Below are 22,074 nucleotides of genomic sequence, written 5' to 3' on the forward strand. Positions count from 1 at the left end.
TTTCTTACTACATGTCTGTCCCTTATGCCTAATCCTTCCTTAAGAATCCCATGTGAGGACTTCAGCTCTCGTTCTCTCTGGCTTTCTTCAGGGAAGAAAGTGCCCCTAACCTTGGATTTTCTGCTTTGACAGTTCAACTCCTATCCTTCAAGTCAGATCCTCAAGTTTCTTCAGTGGAGACAAATGATGGCACATAGCAGTTGTAGATTATCAACATGTGACTTCCCAGGAGAGCAGCCATGTTGTTGAATTATCAAGGCTCTTTACATTTTATGTTCTCTTCCCCCGAGGACAGTTTTGTGTGTTTAGTATCCTGGAGGAATGCAATTCCAGACTGGGTTCTAGTTCCTCACCAGCCATTCGATATCTTGAGGTAAATTAATTTACTTCAAATGACCATACTGAAATGTTAACTTTGAGAGCAATGGAGTAAGTAGATGGTTTCTAAGATCCTTCCCCATTTTGGCATTCTAATGACAAACAGTTATTGAAGAAATTATCTTTAGTTGTTGGTTCTGTCTTCAAAACCACCAGTGGATCTGACTTTAAGGTTGGAAGTTGTTCTTGATGGTATACGCCCTTTACTTGACAAGCTGTTGGTTTCTCCTTGAGACAGTAGTCTTGTGTTCTTCTTGGTTGGGATTCTTCACGTTCAGAGGTTCACTGAGAACTTCAGGTCATCAGCATTTTCTCCTTTTAGCACTATCTCTGTAGTTAGGTGTAGAGTGGTGATGTGAACCCCTCATTGACATTTCACCCAGTCTTCCAGATAGTCCTCCCATTAAGATCTTTCATTCTGACATCATCCCTTCGTCATGGTCCCTTTAAGGGAGCGGCCATAGTTGAGTGGTGGGAGCAGCTGCTGGCAGCAAAGAGACTAACAGGATTAGGCCTAGCCTGGGCCACTCACCGCGCACGCTCAGGACCGGGGGCTTGGTGGGAAAGGGAGGAGGGGCTTGTAGCGCGCCTGCGCATCAGGGGCGCGCGCAAGGGGCTGGTTTGGAGATCCCTTTAAGAAACCACAGGCGGAGGAATTTCTCTGAGAGAAAATAATCCTACTCACGGGGCCCCTTGGAGGCCATTAACCCCCCGAGTCCCGGCCCCCCTGCCCCGGCAGGCCCTCGTGCCCACGCGCCCGCCCGTGGGACCCCAGGATCTGCGGCCAGCGCGCGGGCCTCCGCCCCCTCGTCACTCCCGCGCCAGGCCCGGCGGGGGCCAAGGGGACCGGACCGCCGCGAGTGAAGCGCCGTGTCTGCAGTGTGGGCGGGGGCCGAGAGGGGCCGGGGCTGCCGCGCCGGGAGCTGCCGCGGTTCCGAGCGGGGCCCAACATGGCGGAGCGGGAGGTGGAGACCGGCCCCCGAAAGAGGGTAGGTGAGGTGAGGCCGCGGGCGGGCTGCGGGCTGCGGGCGGGCGGGGGGCGGGGCGCGGTCGGCCCCGACCAGCCCGGAGCTCATGGGTGGCGCGGTGGTCGACGGCCTGAGGGAGGGGCGGCCGGAGGCGGCGCCGGGGTCCTCTCGGCAGGTGGGACAAAGCTCGGTGGCCGGCGGGGAGGGGGAGGGGCTGGGACCGTGGTCCGCTTGGGTCCCCTCCCTTCCCCGGCGTGTGGGTGGTGGTGCGTATGCGGGGAGCCTCGGGGACGCAAGGTGTCAGACTCCGATTCTGCATCCTCGAGGTAAACGGAGTCTGTGGAAGTTTCTCTGGGGAGAGGTCAGGTGGGGGTAGCGGTGGCGGGAAGAAGTCGTGGAGGATTGGTTGTCTCATGAGGAGTAACCGGGAGGGTGCTGCGGGAACACCGAAGCCGATTCATCTTCCTGCCTCCACTCCCCTCCCCCTTGACCGTTATCAAGCTCCAAAGTGGACGTGGTACTCTACACCTTAGAAGAAGTGGGGTTATGGTCTTGGGGCTGGGGGAACGGTTTTTGATAGCTACGGATGTGTTGTAGTCTAGCTTCTTTACCTGCAGTTAGGAACGTGGAAGAGTGACAAGTTTTGTCGTTAGAATGTTCCCAGCCAGCCTTGCCTGCCTAGGTGAAGCCTTGTCTACACAGGAGTTGTAAGCCTTTTAAAAGTTTGTCTTGAAACTTTTTTTAAAAATTTAATTGTGAGTAATTTTCTAAAGATGGAGAACAATACTATCCATTGAGTAATGTTTTTTTCAAGTCTTTTTCTTTTTTTTTTTAAACTCTCCTCCACCAGCATGTTAAGTATCAAGTTTGTCAAGTTTTCTATCAAGAGTCTTCCTTTTGGAAATGGTCTCCAAATGATGAGTGGTTAAAACTTTATTACTGACTCTCAACCAAAAATGCTTTTTCCATTCAGCAACGATGTCTATTCAGAGATACATACTGCTAACATACTGAGTGCTGACCATGTGCCTGACATTGTGTGAAGTGCTTTGTAAAGAGTTCAACCTCAGTAACTATGCTGCCCGTTTGTGGCTGAAATGTAGGCTTATTTCCTATCTAAAAGTTTTGATCTGAGATTTGAATATGGATTTGCAAGCTTGTGTTGGTTGCATGTAAGGTTTTGTTTTGTTTTGTTTTGTTTTTAATTCTTCCAGTCCTGGCCTTGGATCCTGGGCCTTACATCTGCTTGACAAGCCTGTACCACTGAGGTGCACTCCTAGCTTGAGGAGTTTCTCTTTTTAAAAATGTAAAAGATGCCTTAGCAGATGTTTCTAACAGTTCATTAAGAAACTGTTTATAACTGTCAAGAAAAGTAAAAATGCATTTTAAATTCAGGGTGCAACTGCATTCCCAAACCCCTAGATTCTACTAGTGACAGTATACCTAGATACCTGTTTACTACGTAGTTATTTCATCTATCCATCTCTTTACCCAGTCGTTAGTCTTTTAGGTACACCCACACCGCATTTTAGCATTTTTAACAATTAAAATTTAATGTTGGTAGTCTTAGATTTGCAAAATGTTAGGTTCTCTTCATATATTAATCATAGGACAGGTTAAGATATATAATATATATCCAAATAGGTCATTTACTATAAATACTCATATAGAATATACATGTTTTGAAATTCTTAGTTGTTTTCCAATTTCTGGTTAGTAGTAAACTCTCTTGAGTGAATGCATGTGACATGTCTACTAACTTAAATATAAAGAACAAATTAACTATAGTGTAAATTCAGAGATGCTCATTTACTAGTAATGCTGTTGTCATTTGCTTTATAGAATGTCTTAGAAAAGTCTAAGCACTTTGCTGACAGATTAAATTATTTAAGTATATTCTTTTTCATGTATGTATGTTAGGTGGAAAAGGGATTGCAGGGAAATTTTTCTTTTTTAAAGCAGCCAATGGTCATACTTTTAATAGTAGCACTCAGAAAGCAAACGCAGTGGATCTTTGTGAGGGCACCTTGCTCTACACAGCAAGTTTCATGGCAGTCAGGGCTGCATAGTGAGACCCTTTCTAAAAAGGAAACCTTTTTTTCTTTTCCGTGCTGGGAATTGAACTCAGGGCTTCATGCATGCTTTACCATTGAGCCACAGCCCAGCTTTCAAACATTACATTTGATACCATGAAGCACATGGAGCACTTGTACAGGTTTTACATAATAAATTGTGGAGGATGTTTGTAATATATATATATATATATATATGTGTGTGTGTGTGTGTGTGTATATGCATATATATATATATATATATGGATTTGGTTTTTTTAATGTGCATGAGTCTTCAGCTTATATGTGTGTATTACATACATGCATTGTCCACATGCATGGTCAGAAGAAGTTAGACACTCTGGAACTGGAATTATAGATGGTTGGGAGCCACAGGGTGCTGAGAACCACACCCAGGTCCTTTGGAAGAGCAGTCAGTGTTCATTTATTATTTTGTATGTTTGAGTGCTTGCTTACATGTATGTATGTGCCATGTCCAGGTCTGGTGCTTTTGGAGGCCAGAAGGGGGCTTTAGATAACCTAGAATTAGAATTATAGATGGATATGAGGTGCCATATGGGTGTTGGTAACTGAATCCAGGTCCTCTGCAAGAGCAGCCTATGTGTTTCCTACTCTCCAGCTTCTACATTCAATATATATTTATCTTAATTAAAACTTTAATGTGTATGGGTGTTGTCTGTACCACATTACAGTGCCTGTGGAGTCAAGAAGGGGATCCCTTGAGAATGAAGTTTCAGACAAGAACTGCCAGTGGGCACTGGGTTTTGAACTTGAGTTCTCTGGAAGAAGAGCCAGTGCTCTTAACCGCTGGGCCATTTCTCTAGCTCCACATCCAATATTTTCAATAGCTTTTGCATCCATAATCCATTTTATCATTGTTAAAATGTTCAAGAGAGTTGGTTTCTGTGATACAAATGCCTTCTCTCCCTTCCAAAATGTTAAATCCATTATAGGCAGATTGATGGGAGTTGTTTAGTACAGTTTTCTTTTTCTTTTCTCTTAATTATTTTGAAAACGTGTCATGTAGCCTAGGCTGGCCTTGAATTAGCTTTGTATCCACAGTTTACCTTGATCTGCCTCTTGCTTCTACTTTCCAAGAGCTGGTATTACAGGCATGTGCCTGCAGGCCTGACATTTAATACAGATAAATGATTGCGCTTTGGGGTTGGGGATTTAGCTCAGTGGTAGAGCACTTGCCTAGGAAGCGAGGCCCTGGGTTCGGTCCCCAGCTCAAAAAAAAAAAAAAAACCAAAAAAAAAAAAAAAAAAGATTGTGCTTTGTTGTTATCTGCATAGACCTAGATTGTACCAGGAGGTTAGTAAATCTGAAATTTCATGGATGAAATGGGATATAAGATTCTTACTGGAGGGGTTGGGGATTTAGCTCAGCGGTAGAGCACTTGCCTAGCAAGTGCAAGGCCCTGGGTTCGGTCCCCAGCTCCGGGGGAAAAAAAAAAAGAAACAAAAAAAAGCATGCAAAAGATTCTTACTGGAATCTTATGATGGAGTCATACATCTTTGATCCCAGCAGTGATTATTTTAAAATAGTTGTGTTGACAACCATACATTGTGTATAGGTGTCTCATTTTCCTGTTTGTGTGCAGTTAGAACAACAGATAGCAGTTAGACTATATTGACTTGATATTTAGTCAGATTACATATGAATGCCAGTCTCTAGTTTGTGAACTAGGGGAGAGGAGTATGCAGATGGATGAGTAGTACCATACCCTCTGCGTTACGCAGAGGACTAAGTTTACACCTTTCTGTGTATGGGTAAAGGTCAGCATTTACTCTCTTTGTCTCACACTTTAATACTAGAATATTTTGGGAATTTTTTTTGAATTATTTTAAAATTATATTTTTTTGTCTTCTAAGATAGGTTTGTAGATTGATCAAGCTTATAAATAGTTTTCATATGACTCAATTGTGTTATGAAATAACAAGTCTAAATCTGCCATATTTCATTGTAAAATTACTACTTTAGAGTTTCAAGATAACTTGTAGTTATATTTATTTTAACGCCTAATTTCTATATATATATATTTAAGATTTATTTATTTATTATGTTTACAGCATTCTGCCTGCATGTACAACCGCAGGCCAGAAGAGGGCATCAGATCCCATTACAGATGGTTGTGAGCCACCATGTGGTTGCTGGGAATTGAACTCAGGACCTCTGGAAGAGCAGACAGTGCTCTTAACCTCTGAGCCATCTCTCCAGCCCTAATTTCTATATATTAAATTTGAAATATTCAGTATGCTTAAATATAGAAAGCATATGCATAAACAGTATGTTTATGTATTTGTAAAATGCACTTACCTTGTTTCCACATATGTGTCAGGATGCTTGCTTATATCTGAACTTAGAGAAAGTTGTGGGTAGCACTTGTCAGGCTTTAGGAGACAGAGATAGAAAGAGAGTGCAATAGTATGTTAGACTAGAGAGGTGCTCCCACAGTAAAGAGCACTGGCTGTTCCAGAGTTTGACCTGGTACCCACATGGTCTCACAACCATCTGTATTTCCAGTTCCAGGCGACCCAATGCCGACTTCTATCCTCTGCAAGTGGCAGGCACATTAGGTTCCTAGACAATACATGCAGAACACCTCTATACATAAAGATAAAAAGATAGATAAATAGATCTCTTGGCTAGATGGATGGTTCAGCTGCTAGATGGTGTTTACTGCTCTTCCACAGGGCCTGGGTTCAATTCTAGTATCTATATCAGATAGTTCACAGCCATTTGTAACTTTCTGGTTCCAGGGTATCCAGTGCCCTCTTTTCTCTTTGGGCATGTGGTACACATGAACTTAAATAATCACACACATAAACATAAATAAAAATGAAATTTATAAGTGTGGTCGGTAGTATTATAATAATTTATAAACATTGAACTGCATGTAGGCAGGTATAAGAAATCACAGGAATAGGTAGATAACTTTTTATTGGATTACAGACTTTTGTTTTAATATTTTATGATTAAAATAAAAGTTTTCACTTGCTTTTTTAGCTTGCTTTACATACAGCTACACTGGCTGGCCCCAGACTCCTAATGGACTCTTCTGTCTCTGCTTGTCTAGCACTGGGATACAGACATGGACCACCAGGTTCACCTGGAACTTTTTTCTTGTTTCTCCTCCCAACCTCTAGAACTCTCCCCAAAATGGCCTTAAACAACATCTATTTAACAACTATTTGGAGCAGTCTGTATTTCCCCCTCTTTTTCCCCCCTAAATCTTGTTTGAATCAAGGTCATATATATATCGGTGTTCTGGAACTTGATACATAGAGCGAGTAAACTTCCTGTTGTTTTCCTTTCTGTTTGGGTATGACACTAAGTCTTGCTCCGTTTTTGTTAGGGTAAATCTGTGCTTTCACATACCAGTCTCTGTCTTAGTTTCCTAGGTTTCCTATAATAAATTATTACCATGGGGTTGGGGATTTAGCTCAGTGGTAGAGCGCTTGCCTAGCAAGCACAAGGCCCTGGGTTCGGTCCCCAGCTCTGAAAAAAAAAAAAAAAAAAAAAAAAGAAATTATTACCACAATGTATTGGCTCACAGTTTTGGAGAATACAAATAAGAAATCAAGGTGTTGAGCTGGAGAGATGACTCAGTGATTAAGAGTTAAGTAGTCTTCTTTGGGAAGACTTATATATACATACATGAAGGAAAAACACTTACACATATAAAATAAATCAAAAAATTAAAATTCCAAAGAAATCACAATGTCAAGCAGGCCCTGTGTTCTCTGAAGGCCTTTATACTACTGGTGTTTGCACTTCTCTCATGGCCTCTGTCTTCAGAAGGTTGCCTTCTTTCTATCCCTCTCATCTTTTTTTTTTTTTTTTTTTTCCGGAGCTGGGGACTGAACCCAGGGCCTTGCGCTTCCTAGGTAAGCGCTCTACCACTGAGCTAAATCCCTAACCCCCTTTTGTGTTTCTTTAAGGGACACTCTTCCTTGGATTTAGGGCCTACCGGATTCTAGAATGATCTTATTTCCAGATCTTAACATTAACTACATCTTCAAAAAACATTTTTTTGCAAAAAACTACATTCTGAATCTTTTTAAAAGTTTATTTTTGAGTGAGAGATGTGCACATGTGCGCATGTGTGTGTTTAGTGTCTGTGGAGGCCAGATATATACACACAAACTTTATATGCGAATATATATTTGTGTGTTCATTATATGTCTACATACTTAAATAATTTATAATTAGTACAAATATATAATAAATCTAATATATGGCTATGTAGACACATATAATGGATATACATATATATTTCACTGTAATGAAATTGAATAGGATGAAATGAATATTGAATAGTTCAATATAATGAATACATATATTCATTATATATAATGAGTTAAGCTAGTTACAATAAGTCAAAAATCACATCTCACTTAATGGAGAATCCAAAAACAATTGAATTTACGGAAGCAGAGTACAGTTTTCAGATCCTGGGAGGTGGGAGATCTTGATCAAAGGATAGGAAGTTGCAGTTAGATAGGAGCAACAAGTGATATTTTTAGTGATGGATATGCTAATTAAGGGTTTTTTCATCTTACTGTATGTATGTGCATGTGTGCACACATGGAGGTCAGAGGACAACTTTTGAGAATCAGTGCTCTTCTTTCAGGGATCAAACTCAGGTGTCCAGGCTTAGCAGCATCCTTATCTGCTGAGCCGCCATCTTGGACCAAAGAGTTAAGAGACTTTTTTTCTCCCCCTTCCCTTCCCTTCTTTTCTTTTCCTTTCCCTTTCTCTCCCTTCTTTTCTCTTTACTTTGAATTCACAGAGATCTGATTTCTAAACTTTCTGAATGTTGTAATTATAAGAATAAACCCTTCCTTTTTTCAATTTATGGCTGCTTTTGTTTGGTTTGTTTTTGGAAGTTTTAGTATCACAATTGGGAAATTAACTTTTTTGGGGGGTTTCTCAGTGTAACCTTGGCTGTCCTGGAACTCATTCTATAGACTAACCTGGTCTTGAACTCACAAGAGATCTGCCTGCTTGTCTGCTGAGTGCTAGGGATTGAAAGTGTGTGACACTACCATTGTGCTGGAAATGAACAACTCTTAAAATGAAAATTTAAATTGACAGTATATTACTACATTGAAACATACATTGACTTGCAGTAAATCAGGTACCTTTAACTCTCCACCTCATGATTGCACATTCAGGACAACACATATGGAAAAGGGGTAATTATCACATGAAAAATTAGAATGTTGATCAGATAAACCTTAGTTTATTCATCTGTCTTTTTTTTTTTTTTTTTTTTGGTTCTTTTTTTTCGGAGCTGGGGACCGAACCCAGGGCCTTGCGCTTCCTAGGCAAGCGCTCTACCACTTAACTAAATCCCCAACCCCTCATCTGTCCTTTTAAATTATAAACTATTCTTAGGACCAACCTCAATTTTAGCATAATCATAGCTTTGAGCTGGATATGCCTAAACTTATGCAGAACAGTGAATTCTTGGTTGTAAGAGAGGACTTATTATTTTTTTTTAATTTTTTTAAATTAATTTTTATTTATGTGAGTCCACTGTAGCTGTCTTCAGACACACCAGAAGAGAGCACCAGATCTCATTACAGATGGTTGTGAGCCACCATGTAGTTGCTGGAAATTGAACTCAGGACCTCTGGAAGAGCAGCCAGTGCTCTTCACCACTGAGCCATCTCTCCAGCCCCTGAGAGGATTTATTTTTATACCTGTCTTTCATGGCCACTATCCCCTTAGGGTCTGTTAATCCACTTGATTTAGTTGTTCCACCCTGTATACATCAGACATCATTATATAACCAATAATTATATGTAATTATAATGGACAGAAAGCAAAAAGAAGAAATATACATAAATCTTAACCATTTTTGAAAAGATCTACTTATTTTATGTATATGAGTACAATGTCTTTGGACCACCAGAGAATGGCATTGGATCCCATTACAGATGGTTGTGAGCCATCATGTGCTGGGAACTCAGGGCCTCTGAAAGAGCAGCAGCCAGTGCTCTTAACCCCTATCTCTCCAGCCCCAAATGTTAACCATTTTAACCTTTTCTTTTTTCTTTTCTTTTCTCTCTTTTTTATTTTTCTTCCTTCTTTCTTTCTCGCTTTTGAGACAGGAATTGTCTTTATACCTCTGGATGTCCTGGAACACACTATGTAGATCAGGCTGTCCTGCTACTCATAGATTCATCTGTCTACCTCCTGAGCGCTAGAATTAAAGGCATTTGCCACCATGCCCAGCCTCATTTTAAGAATTTAAGATGGCTTTATAAGTATATTCATGGTTTAATGCAACTATCACCAATTATTTTAGCCTAGATAGAAAACTTACACACTAAGTAGTGATTCTCCAGTTCCTCTTCTCATCCCCCGTAGATTCTAACCTACTTCTGTAGGTTGCCTATGATGAATGTGTCATACGATGGATATCTTATGTATTTTTCCTGTGGAGTCTGATAAGTTACTCAGCACATTTTCAAGGTTTGACCAGACCTCATATGTATCAGAATTTCTCATTCTCTCATATGCCTGAAGACATAATCCCATTATTTATACCAGATTTTATTTTCTCATTCATCAATCGGTTATTTAGGTTTGTCTGTTGTAAAGTATGAGTCCCGGTCCTTCATTGTTTTGGTCTTGACTGTGGACTTGGTAGGTTACATGGGGGTTCTGTTTATTGTTTATTGTTTATTGTTTCAGGCACCATAAGACTATTGCTTTACTTTTTTCACCCATAAGGGATGCATGGAAACTGCAGTCTCCATGTCTGCATGGGCACCTCTTCTTTTCTTTTGTTTTTTGGCAATAATCACACTAGTGAGTATGGTGTAACATCTTACTGTGATTTAGATTTGCTTACTTGCTGTTTTAATTTTGAAAAGGCATCTTTTTTTCTAGTTTATTTTTAAAAATGTATTCTTCATTATTTGTATGTATGCTGCTTAGTTGCATGTCAACTTGACACAAGCTAAGAGTCTTCAAGAGGAGGGAGCCTCAATTGAGAAAATGATTCCGTAAGATTGGGCTGTAGGTAAGCCTGTTGGGCATTTTCTTAATTAGTGATCAATGAGGAAGGGCCTACCTCATTAAGAGTGGGGCTACCCTGGGCCAGTGGTCCTGGGTTGAGAAAGCAGGCTGAGCAAACCATGGAGAATAAGCCAGTGAGCAGCATTTTTCTGTGGCTTGTCCATCAGCTTTTGCCTCTAGGTCGCACAAATTAACGTAGCCACAATCCTTACTGATCTTGGCTTTTTGTGCACAAAACCCATATTCTGATTGACACACTTCATTTAGCAAGAACAGTTAGCAATAAGCAGAGCTACAGAAGCCAGGAAGCAAGGTTAGTATATTTAGAGACTTTTCCGGAATTATAGACTATGATAGATTAAGTCTTTGTTATTATTTAGGCAAATTTTGGAGTCTGTGTTGGGCTCTTTGTCAGAATGATTGATGCCTTGGTGACATCAGTTCTCCTAAGGTCTTGGGACCTGTTAGAGTTTGTTTTAGTTAGAGTTTTATTGCTGTGAAGAGACACTATGACCAGGCCAGCTCTTACAAAGGACAGCATTTCAGGGACTGGCTTACAGTTTCAGAGATTTAGTCTATTATCATCATGGCGGGGAGCATGGTGGATTGCAGGCAGACATGGTGCTGGAGAAGGAGATGAGAGTTCTACCTCTTGATCTGCAGACAGAGGAATCACACTGGGTGTAGATTGAACATAGGACACCTAAAAGTCCATCCCCACAATGACACATTGAAGTGGAAACTTAAAAGCATTCTTTGGAAAGTCAGTTGTGTTGCATGGTGTTTTGCTGGGGAAACACTTGAAGGGGTGTTTTCCTGAAGTGAACACGGATGAAAGGCTAAGGCAGACTTGTGAAGGAACGTTTCACTGAAGCAGACGCAGGAGAAAGGAGGTTCTGTCTGCTAAAACAAGCACATGAAAGAACATGTGATGGGGGTTCTTTGCTAACGACAAGAATGGATTGGCCTGCCTTACATTGTGTAGTTGAGCTGCTTTTGTCAGGACTTTGTAGAGAGAAACGCACCAAAAAACTCTTTTTTATGCTGCTGCGGCTTACTTCAGTTTCTTGCTGCTTGCGAGGATTTGGGCTGATTGGCAGAGTGATGTCAGCTGAGCAAGACACATGCTGAGGCAAGAGGACACGTGATGTTTGGAGAGAGCATAAATAGAAAGAACTCAGTGGACAGTGTGAGGCTGAGCGAGGCTTGTTTACAGAGCTAGCTGTGCAGTGCTTCTGGGTCTTTCATCTTCGCTGATCTCCACTTTGCTGAGAGGATCACAGCTAAGAACTTCCTAGCATTCCTCCTGGTCCCTCCTGCTGACTTGTGTTGAAGCTGAGGCCTGGCTGTCTCTGCTACGTCGTGCTAGCACAGTTGCTAACTAGACTGCTGGTGTTAAAGTGTTTGAGAGTGGATCACTTCCGCTGCTGACTCCTGTGAACTGAACTGCTGATTTCCTGACAACTTAATAGGATTTGCTCCAAAGAAGTCTTTCTAAACAGGTCCACTTCCTCCATATCCTTTCTTTTATACTACCTCTGGTGGGAGGTGGGCTACAAGGGAGGTTAAAGTGTTTAAGAACCATCATTAGAAGTAGACCTTGAAAAAAATTGAAGTTAAAACCTGCTTCCTCCAACAAGGCCACACCTACTCCAACAGGACCATATCTTCTAATAGTGCCTATAGGCCAAGCATTCAAACACATGAATCTCAGAGGGCCATACCTATTCAAACCACCACACAGTTCCTGCCCTGTTTGAGTTCCTGTCCTTGATTTCTTCCTTTAGATACAGTAATGATGACACGCAAGCCAAGTAAACCCTTTTTTCCCAAAGTTGCTTTGGTCATGGTGTTTCATCCAGCAATAGTAACCCTGAGACAGTGTGTGTGTGGGTATATGCATGTGAATGCAGGTGCCTGACGAGACCAGAGGCCTTAGATCCTCTAGGAGCAGGTGGTTGTGAGTTGCCTCAGTGTGGGTGTTGGGATCTGAACCTTGCTTCCCTTTAATTTGTTTTTGTTGCATTTATTGTGTGTGTTTGCTCAAACATACCCTTTTACACATGTGAAGATAAGAGGACAACTTTTCAGCAGCTGGTTCTCTGTTCCCACTTGGTAGATGTTAGGGATTGAACTCATGCTGTACTGCTTGGTGACATGGTCTTTACCACTGAGCCGTTTGCTGGCTCTTACGTTTTTCACTTAATTTACTCTGTATGAGAGGGGGTGGGGAAGGGGTGTTGACTGTCTGTATGTATGTGTGCCTGGTACAAAGTGGAGGTTAGAGGACAACTTTCAGGAATCCGTATTCGCCTTCGTTTTTAGGTATGGTCTCTAGGCTAGCTGGTATGTATATATCAGGCCATGAGCCTGTGGCTCCTATGTTACCTGTAGGGATTTGGGTTCTGGTGATTTAATTTAAGACATAAAGCTTGTATGACATGTTAACCTATGGAATCAGCTGGCTGGTCTGGATTTGCATTTTTCTTCTTTTTTTTCTTTAACTTTATTGGTTTATGAATTCTACATCATGTACCACAATCTACTCATCTCCACCTCCCTTCATACCCGGCCTCTACTTTGCAACCCCTGGTGCCACCCCCTCCCCCCCAAACACAGGAAAAAAATATCTCGTGGAAGCTATACTGTATCACAGTATGTCCCATAGTATTCCCTTTGTCCACACTTCTTTGCTCGCAAATGTTCATTGCAATGACTCATTAGTCTGGTACAAGGCCTCTGGCTTCTGCTACTCTGCCCATACTGGAACCTCACTGGGACTCCTCGGATATTTTGTTACTGCCTTGTGTCACGGAGAGCCTGTAGTTTTGAATCTATGGGACCGGGCCCCTTCATGCACTCCAGCAGTTTACTGATGGGTTAGATGGTGGGGTGGAACAATTCAAAGCCCTAAATCTGGGTCTGAGAGGTGTCTGAGCTCTCAGCTCTCAACTCTCCTGCTCTTCACCCCCTCAGGGCTGGCTTACCACCAATTCACTATCCAGGAAAAGTTCTATCCTATTGCCTAGGTCAGGAGCAGGAACAGCTCTCCTGCCTGCAATAGGTGGCAGGGGCAAGAGTGGGGAAGGCCATCCCTCCCTTGCCCATGTTGCTGCACAGCAGACAAGTTGCGGGGCCTACCATCAGGGTCATTCATCTCTACTGTGCTGCCCAAGTGAGGGGCAAGGCCAGCTCTCTTGCTTTCATAACCCTGTCAGGGCCATCTCTTCCACGCACTGCTGGTGGCAAGGGCAAAAGGGAGGGAGGGGATTTCCCTCGCTAACACCACTATACAGCAGACAAGAGGCAGGGCTGGCTCTCCTAACACTCATGTCTTTGGAGACCTGCTTACTTGATAACTCCACATCCATGGTCAGCTCTACTATTCTGCCCAGGTGAGGGGCAGGTCTTGCTCTCTGAGTGCTGCAGCAGGTCAGGGACAGGGCCATCTCTCAATGACAATGATGTCGTTGTTGATAATGATTGGTGATGATTGGTGGTGTTGTTGAGTATCTTTGTATGTGTATATTGGCCATTGATATACCATATCCTCTTTGGTAAAATGTATAGTCTTTGTCCTTTGTCTGGTCCTTAACTGACTTTGTCTTTTTTTTTTTTTTGCTGAGTTGTGGAAATTTTTATATATGTGTTCTCCATACTAAACTTCCTTGAGATAGGACCATGCTATATAGCATGGGCTGGCTTGGAACTTGTGTTGCTTAAGCTCACCTGGAATTTGAGAGTTCCTTAACTTTCCAAGTGCTAGGATTACAGGTATGTGCTACCATTACACCTAGTTTCTGGCTATTGAACTCTTCACAGGAGATGTGCACATATTTTCTCCCATCCCAGGGCTATATTTTCATACTTGTGAACATATCTTTTGATACACAGAAGTTTAGAATTTTTGTTTCTCTTTTGTATAGCATGTACTTTTTATTTCATTCATGAAATTATCACCAAGTCCAAGTTTAGATTTTCCTATAAGAATTTAATTCCTTCCTAGCATTTGCTTTCCCCCTTCTTTCCCTCCTCCCTTTTCTCCCTTCTCAATTTTGCTCCCTCTCCCTTTCAGGTTGGTCTCACTTAAATAGATTCTTCTTCCTCTGCCTTTTGAGTGCTGAGATTAAAGGCATGTACCACCACAACAGGCTTCATCTTCGTGCTTAATGTTTCTTTTTCCTTCCCCACCCTCCTTTTTTTTAAAATTTATTAAATTTATTTATATGAGTACACTGTAGCTGTCTTCAGACACACCAGAAGAGAGCATCCCATTACAGATGGTTGTGAGCCACCAGGTGGTTGCTGGGAATTGAACTCAGGACCCCTGAAAGAGCAACTAGTGCTCTTAACCACTGAGCCATCTCTCCAGCCCCCCCCCCCGCTTTTTTTTTTTTTTTTTTGAGACAGGGTTTCTCTATTGTTTAACCCTGGCTGTCTTAGAACTCGTTCTGTAGACCAGGGTGGTCTTTAACTCAGGGATTTGCCGCCTTCTTCTGAATGCTGAAATTAAAGGCATGTGCTACCACCTAGGTTTTTATTTTCTTAAATGAGTTTTTAGATTTTAAAAATTTTATAAGATACATATGAATGTTGGTCTGAGTCTGTACACTACATGTGTGCAGTGCTCCTGGAAGCCAGAGGAAGGTGTCAGATTCCCTGTCACTGGAACTACAGATGTTCCTGAACTGCCATGTTGTTGCTGGGAATTGAACCCGAGGAAGAACAGCCTGTGTTCTTTTTTTTTTTTTTTTTTTTGTTCTTTTTTTTTTCGGAGCTGGGGATCGAACCCAGGGCCTTGCGCTTCCTAGGTAAGCGCTCTACCGCTGAGCTAAATCCCCAGCCCCCAGCCTGTGTTCTTAACCAGTGAGGCATTTCTCCAGACCTCCCAAAATTGTTTTTAAGTTGGATTTATTTGGGATTCTGGTTAAAAATACTTGTTGCTCTTGAAGAGAAGCAAGAGTTTGATTTCCAGCACGATGTGGTGGCTTCGAGTCCTTATAATTGAGGTTCCAAGGGATCCGATGCCCTCTTCTTACCTCTGTGGGCACCAGTTATATCATTTTATACATAAAAACATACATACGTACATATGTACATACATGCATGCATACCTGCAGGCAAAACTTGTATATATATCACATGAAAATAAACCATCTAATTTTTAAATAAATTACATGTGTGTTTGTGTGTCCCCAAGGGAATCCTTACCTTTAGTAGTACTTGAAAGGTTGTTTTTCTTTCTGGCCTGAAAGATTTATCTACTATGCTAACCTTAGAAATAACCAATTCAGGCTGTAGAGATGGCTCAGTGGTTAAGAGCACTGACTGCTCTTCCAGAGGACCTGAGTTCAATTCCCAGCAGCCAAATGGTGGCTCACAACCATTTGTAATGGGATTCGACACCATCTTCTGATGTTTCTGAAGATAGCTATAGTGTATTCCCAGAGATAAATAAAATCTTAAAAAAAAAAAAAAAGAACCAATTCTTTTTGTTGTTGTTGTTACTGTTTTGTTTTGTTTATTTTTCTGGAGACAGGCTTTCTCTGTGTAGGCATGGCTATCCTGGAACTCAGTGCTGGGATTAAAGGCAACCACTGCTCTGTTAGTATGAACCAGTTCTTGAAGAATTCCTTGTACTTTTTATTTTCAAATGGTGTTTAGAGACAAGAGTCTATGTTCAAGAGAAACCTTTTCCTCATTTTTAAAAATGTGTGTGTGTGTGTGTGTGTGTGTGTGTGTGTGTCTTAGTGTTTTGAGTGAGCATACATGTATAGGGTACACATGAAGGTCAAAGGACAACTTTCAGATGTTGGTGTTCTTCTGTGGCGGGATTCCAGGACTGAGTTCAGGGACTCAAGTGCTTTCGTTTACTCCCTGGTTCCCAAAGAAGCTGTAGGTTACAGTCTGAGATAGTCTGTTGATTATTTCCTATCCCCTTGGTGTCTGTATGTTGGTTGTTATTTTTCCTTTCCTTACTTCAAGGGAGTAGTTTTTGTTTTCGTGCCATGATGCCTGGCTAAAAAAGTTTCCTCTATAAGATCACTTAGAATGGGAGTGGAGAGATGGTTAAGTGGCTCCGAACACTGGTTGCTCTTTTAGGAAGACCCAGATTCAATTCCCAGAACCCACATGGTGTCTCACATCTGCCTGGGAATCCAGTTCTAGGGAACCTGACACTCTCTTTGGCCGATCACCTGGCATACATGATGCTTATTATATATGTGAAGGCAAAACAACCATATACATAAAATTATAACAAAACAAAACCCTAAAAAAATCTAATGATCACCAACCCTGTACTTGATTTGCAGAGGTTTTTGTTGGCTTTGGTTTGTTGAGGCAGGGTTTCTCTGTGTATCCCTGGTTATCCTGGAACATGCTCTGTAGACCATGCTGGCCTTGAACTCTGAGATCTGCTTACCTCTGCTTCCCAAGTGCTGGGATTAAAGGCGTGTGCTGCCACCTTCAGGCAAGTGGTCTTCCTGTTTGACGTTTGAAGTCGGTTGTTTTGTCTGATGGCATCCTAATGGCTTACCTGAGAGCCTTGCTGCTTTGTAGCCTTCCTTGCTCTCCAGCGGAGGTTGTTCCTTAGCCTGTTGTTTTCTTGCACAGTTTCTTTTGTGGTAGTCTTGTGTGTGTGTGAGTGCTGCAGTTAGGTGTACATGTATGCTTGTGTGTGGAGACCAGAGATAATAGAGTGCTGCTCCCTCAGAAGCTGTTCACCTTGTTTTTTTGAGGCAGGGTCTTTAATTGGCCTGGACCTTTGCTGATCAGCATGTGTCTGGTGAGCCAAGTGTCCTAGGGACCTAGGCTCTGCCTCCCCATTGCTGGTGCATGCCATCATACCTGCCTTTTTTTTTTTTTAATTTGTAGGTCCTGGGGCTCCAATTCAGACGGTCTTGCTTGTAAAACAAGCACTTTACTGACTGAACCATCTTCCTTATAATAGTACTTAAAAAATACATGATGTGATTTCTTTACCCTTTCTTTGCTTTTGTTTCTAAAACTCAAAAGTACCATTTTGTCACAGTTTATCCTGGGTAACCAGTGGGTATTAGGCTTGCTTACTTACAGAGCATGGATGCAGAAGTTTCTTGCTGGAACATGGACCCCCATAGCAGCCATACTGAAAGTCTTCACCCAGCCTATGTTAATGGCTTTCTCCTCAGAATCATAAATGGAGCCCTTTTAGGTAACCCTACACTATACACTCCAGCACCTGGAGACCTCGAGGCCATTTTGCAATTAGGGTTGAGTACAAATGGCTGGGAGGAGTGTCTAGAATCTCAGGTGAAGGTTCAGTGACTCTCTACCTTTTCTTCCTGTGAAGAAATGTGGACAGTCCATTTAAGCTTGGTTGTGATGGATGTATACAAGCAGGCACAGCTGATCTGAAGATGGCTGTTTCCTCAGAAGCCCCATTTCTACAACAGTGGGCCGTTTAGGCATTTGCAGGGAAAATATTGTTCTGTAGTAGGTCTGCAGATTGTAGAGGATAAGTCCACTCCATTGCTTTTGTCTCCTTAAGCCTGTGATCTTTTTCATCTTCAGTATAGGACTAGTGAGACTGTAATGATTCAACTTTATTAAAAATACAACTATACTTGTCTTAAATTTCCACCAGCAATCAAGTAAACTGTTATCATTGACTATTTTTGCATGTAGTTTCTAAGGTTTCTAGCTCCCTTCTTTCGTTTTTTTTTTTTTTTTTTTTTTTTTTGGGGCAGGGTTTTTTTTGCAGCTTTTGCTTTTTTAAAACTTGTTCTGTAAACCAAGTTTGCTGGGATTTGAACTCAGTACCTTTGGAAGAGCATCAGTGCTCTTGACCACTGAGCCATCTCTCCAGGGGAACCCCCAGCCCCCTTGCTCCCTTTTTAAAGATAGAGAAATAGATAGCATTTCTCTACCTATTTCAGGATGGCCTTGAATTTACCTTGTAGATGCAGTTGATTGTGGTTGTGGTTGTAGATCTAGTGCAGCAATTCTCAGCCTGTGGGTCATGACCCCTTTTGGAGGTCGAATGACTCTTACAGGGGTTGAATATTAGGGATCCTGCATACCAGATATATACATTATGATTTCATAACAACAACATTCCAATTATGAAGTAGCAATGGAAATAATTTTATGGTTGGGGTAACGTTACCACAGCATGAGGAAGGTTGAGAACTAGTGATCTGGTGACAGTATCAAAGAGATTGGTATCAGTTTTGAGGTAAATGAAAATCTTACTGCAAGGCATTTATTTCACATAAAGATAAACAACACAGGGTTTTCAACAAAAGGATGCTAGTTCTTATGTGAAGGATATGTCATTTTCACTGAAGGGTTGAAATTGTTAGTTTCATTCTGGTGTAATCACTTGTTCTGTTTCTGATTCATATTTTTTCTCAGTAATTGCTGTTACTTGGGTTAAAAAAAAAAACAAAAGCAAAAACCCAGTGACTAAATTATCCTGATTTGTAATTTATTTGTTCATGTAGTGAGCTGTAACTGTCCTGGAACTATGTAGACCAAGTTGGCTTCAGACTTAGAGCTCTCCCTGCCTCCCAAGTGCTGGGATTAAAGGTTTGCATAAGACTGTTTGTTTACAAGTTTATGGCAAGTATTCTTCCGTTCTTCTTGAATGTTGTTTGAATTGAACTAATGTACCTACATTTATTTTCTTCTGCAACTGTTCAAGAGTACATAGCGAACCCTTCTCAAGTAATAGACTTTGTAGCCATCATTACTGCTTTAACAATGAAGTGTAGTTCTGAGTGCTTGCTTCACTTGACATGTAATCATACCCAATTACAGGTGACAGTGAGGCCAACTTTAATGGCACTACATGTCAGGCATTGTCACAATTCTGGTTGAGTCCTATACTACAGCCCAAGGATACAACCCAATCAGTTCATAGTTACAATGTGCCTGTCTTTTGTGATTACAGTCAGAGGACAAAATGCATACAGTATTTGATACACACCTATGGTCTCAGCACTTGGGAGGTGGAGGGAGATCTGAGCTACATGAGTTCAAAGTTAGCATGGACTGTGTAAGACTGTCTTAATATTCCACCTCCAACAAAGTTGTAAAATTAGGAAACAGCAATGGACAAGTAACTTCAAGATATAAATAAAACCCTAAATAAAAAGATTACAGGGAACAGCTACTGCTCTGGCTAGGGCTGAGATAGAATAGGAAAGCTGGAGTGCATTTGGACAATGCCTGACTCCCCAGCCTTATTTAAGTCTGAGATTCAGGTCTTATTGGAGAGTGTGAGGTCCAGTGGATGCTGGCTGGAGAGGTTTGAGATTTTGCATACTTTTGTTGCAAGCATGAGACCTCCCATCAGGGTATTAGACGAGTTACTGGCAGGTTGGGGATTTAGCTCAGTGGTAGAGCTCTTGCCTAGCAAGTGCAAGGCCCTGGGTTTGGTCCTCAGTTCTGAGGAAAAAAAGAAAAGAAAAGAGTTACTGGTAAGAATTATATATCTAGTAAATATAGTTGCAGATTTTGCTTGTTTTCGTGCATTACAAGGTTGTGTTAAAAACTTCATGTTATAGAATTATGTCTTACTGATGACTATACTAAATAATTGTATGCCTGCCAAAAGCTTTCTTTCTTTAAGTCTACTTTATCTGACATTAATATACAGACCTATCATAAAGATGGTGTGGATTTGGTGCCATGGAAGGTTCCAGGCTAGACTGTGCTTCATGAGACCTGTCCCAATAAATTAAAAAGAAACAAAGGAATCTAGGCAAATAAAGTATAGTAAACCAAAGGAAGTGAAGGAAATAATAGAGCTGCAAGACAGTCACGTGGTAGCTCGTCCTTGTCATTCCAGCACTTGCACGGCCAAGGCAGCAGCATTACATGAGCTCAACAACCCTGGCTACAGATTGAGGCTGTCTCAAACAGCAACATAAAGCAGCCAGATGGGTCATTGGATAAAAGAGCTTGCGTGAAATTAAGGTCAACATAAAAACATGTTCTAACTAGACTGATTGAAGAAAAGGAAATAAAGGCACAGTTGCTTTATTAGAAATGAAAATAGGGAGCAGGGCAGTGGTGGGGCATGCTTTTAATCCCAGCGCTCAGGAGGCAGAGGCAGAGGCAGAGGCAGAGGCAGGTCTCTGTGAGTTCAAGGCCAGCCTGGTCTATAGAGTAAGTTCTAGGACAGTCAGTTAAGGCTTGGGTTTTACCCTTAACCTTGATTCCATTTGCCTGCCTTAGGCAGGTTTCCAGCTACTGATTTCTGCACCCTAGGCAGATCCTGGGAGAGAAAAGGCCTTTCAGATGCCATATCCTAGTGTGAAAGGGCATTAGGGATGATGTTTGGCTTGTATTATATTTAGTGTATGTCAGGGGTTTGAATCTGTGTTAACAAATAGAACTTGGGAGTTTGGGCCATTAGAGTGAGTTTGTCTAGGGCTAGGCCTAGGCTTTATCTGAGGTTAAGAGCACAAATACGTGTTCATAGACATGTAATGGGAAGGACAGTGCTGGGACAAAAGGCGTCTGGACTCTCATAGGTGATGTAGCACTTAGTATATGTGTGGCACAATAACTGCTGGTCACCCAAGCCAAGTGCTTAGGGTTCCATGGCTTTCAGTGGCTCTTTAAACACCATTGACTGACTTAGCTTTGTATTACAGTTATCTGGTCCAGTGAAGCCCACAGTTACAATCCTTGGTAAAAAAATGAATACTTTTTTTTTTTTTTTTTTTTAAAGATTTATTCATTTATTAAGTACACTGTAGCTGTCTTCAGATACACCAGAAGAGGGCATCGGATCTCTTTACAGATGGTTGTGAGCCACCATGTGGTTGCTGGGAATTGAACTCAGGACCTCTGGAAGAGTAGTCGGGTGCTCTTAACCGCTGAGCCATCTCTCCAGCCCAAAATGAATACTTTTACTCTAAATTAGAAATAAGGTAAGGCGGGATTGGGGATTTAGCTCAGCGGTAGAGCGCTTGCCTAGCATGCGCAAGGCCCTGGGTTTGGTCCCCAGCTCCGAAAAAAAAAAAAAAAAAAAAAGAAAAAAGAAATAAGGTAAGGATGTCTGTCCACTTTAACCACGTTTACTATTACAGGACACAGTTAATTCAATACATAGAAAAGGCATAGTAATCATAAAGAAGTCATGGTGTTTTTATTTATAAACAATGTAGTTTTATATACAACCCCAAGGTATCATATATCCACCCCACACTCCCCACCCCCCAATTTGGCTGTTTTGCTATTCACTCTGTAGACCATGCTGACTTTGAGCTCAAGAGGTCTGTCTGCCTCCTGAATGCTGGGACTAAAGGTGCGCACTATCATTGCCAAGGATCCAAAGTGCTTTTAAAATGAAGGAATTTCAAGATTACAAGTGAAAGCATCAAAGTAAAAAATTCAGTTACACACTTTATATACCAGTAGCAAGGGATTGAAGTGAAATGCTGTTTTTCAGTTATGTAGATTGTAATAGGAAACAAAAACATGAACGATTTACAAAATAATGGTAAGCTGTGGGCGTTAAAACCTATGCACCAGTTCTTAGAGGAAAAAAAGGCCTAAATAAATTGGTAAAACTAGCATGCTCATTGATACTATTCTCTCTGAATTGATTGATGGATGAAAATTAT

General features: G+C 41.5%; 1 protein-coding gene across 1 annotated transcript in view; it reads left to right on the forward strand.

Annotated features, from left to right (window-relative positions):
* The first annotated feature begins 1,093 nt into the window (after positions 1–1,093).
* Zmym4 (zinc finger MYM-type containing 4) overlaps positions 1,094–22,074 on the forward strand; it is a 116,913-nt gene continuing 95,932 nt past the window's right edge. Inside the window, exon 1 of the mRNA XM_032897737.1 lies at positions 1,094–1,367. Within this exon, the coding sequence (XP_032753628.1) occupies positions 1,329–1,367 (39 nt within the window). The 5' untranslated portion in view covers positions 1,094–1,328. The remainder of the gene's footprint in view (positions 1,368–22,074) is intronic.

This window comes from Rattus rattus, chromosome 1 (assembly GCF_011064425.1).
Source record: "Rattus rattus isolate New Zealand chromosome 1, Rrattus_CSIRO_v1, whole genome shotgun sequence".
In the NCBI taxonomy this organism is placed as follows: domain Eukaryota; kingdom Metazoa; phylum Chordata; class Mammalia; order Rodentia; family Muridae; genus Rattus; species Rattus rattus.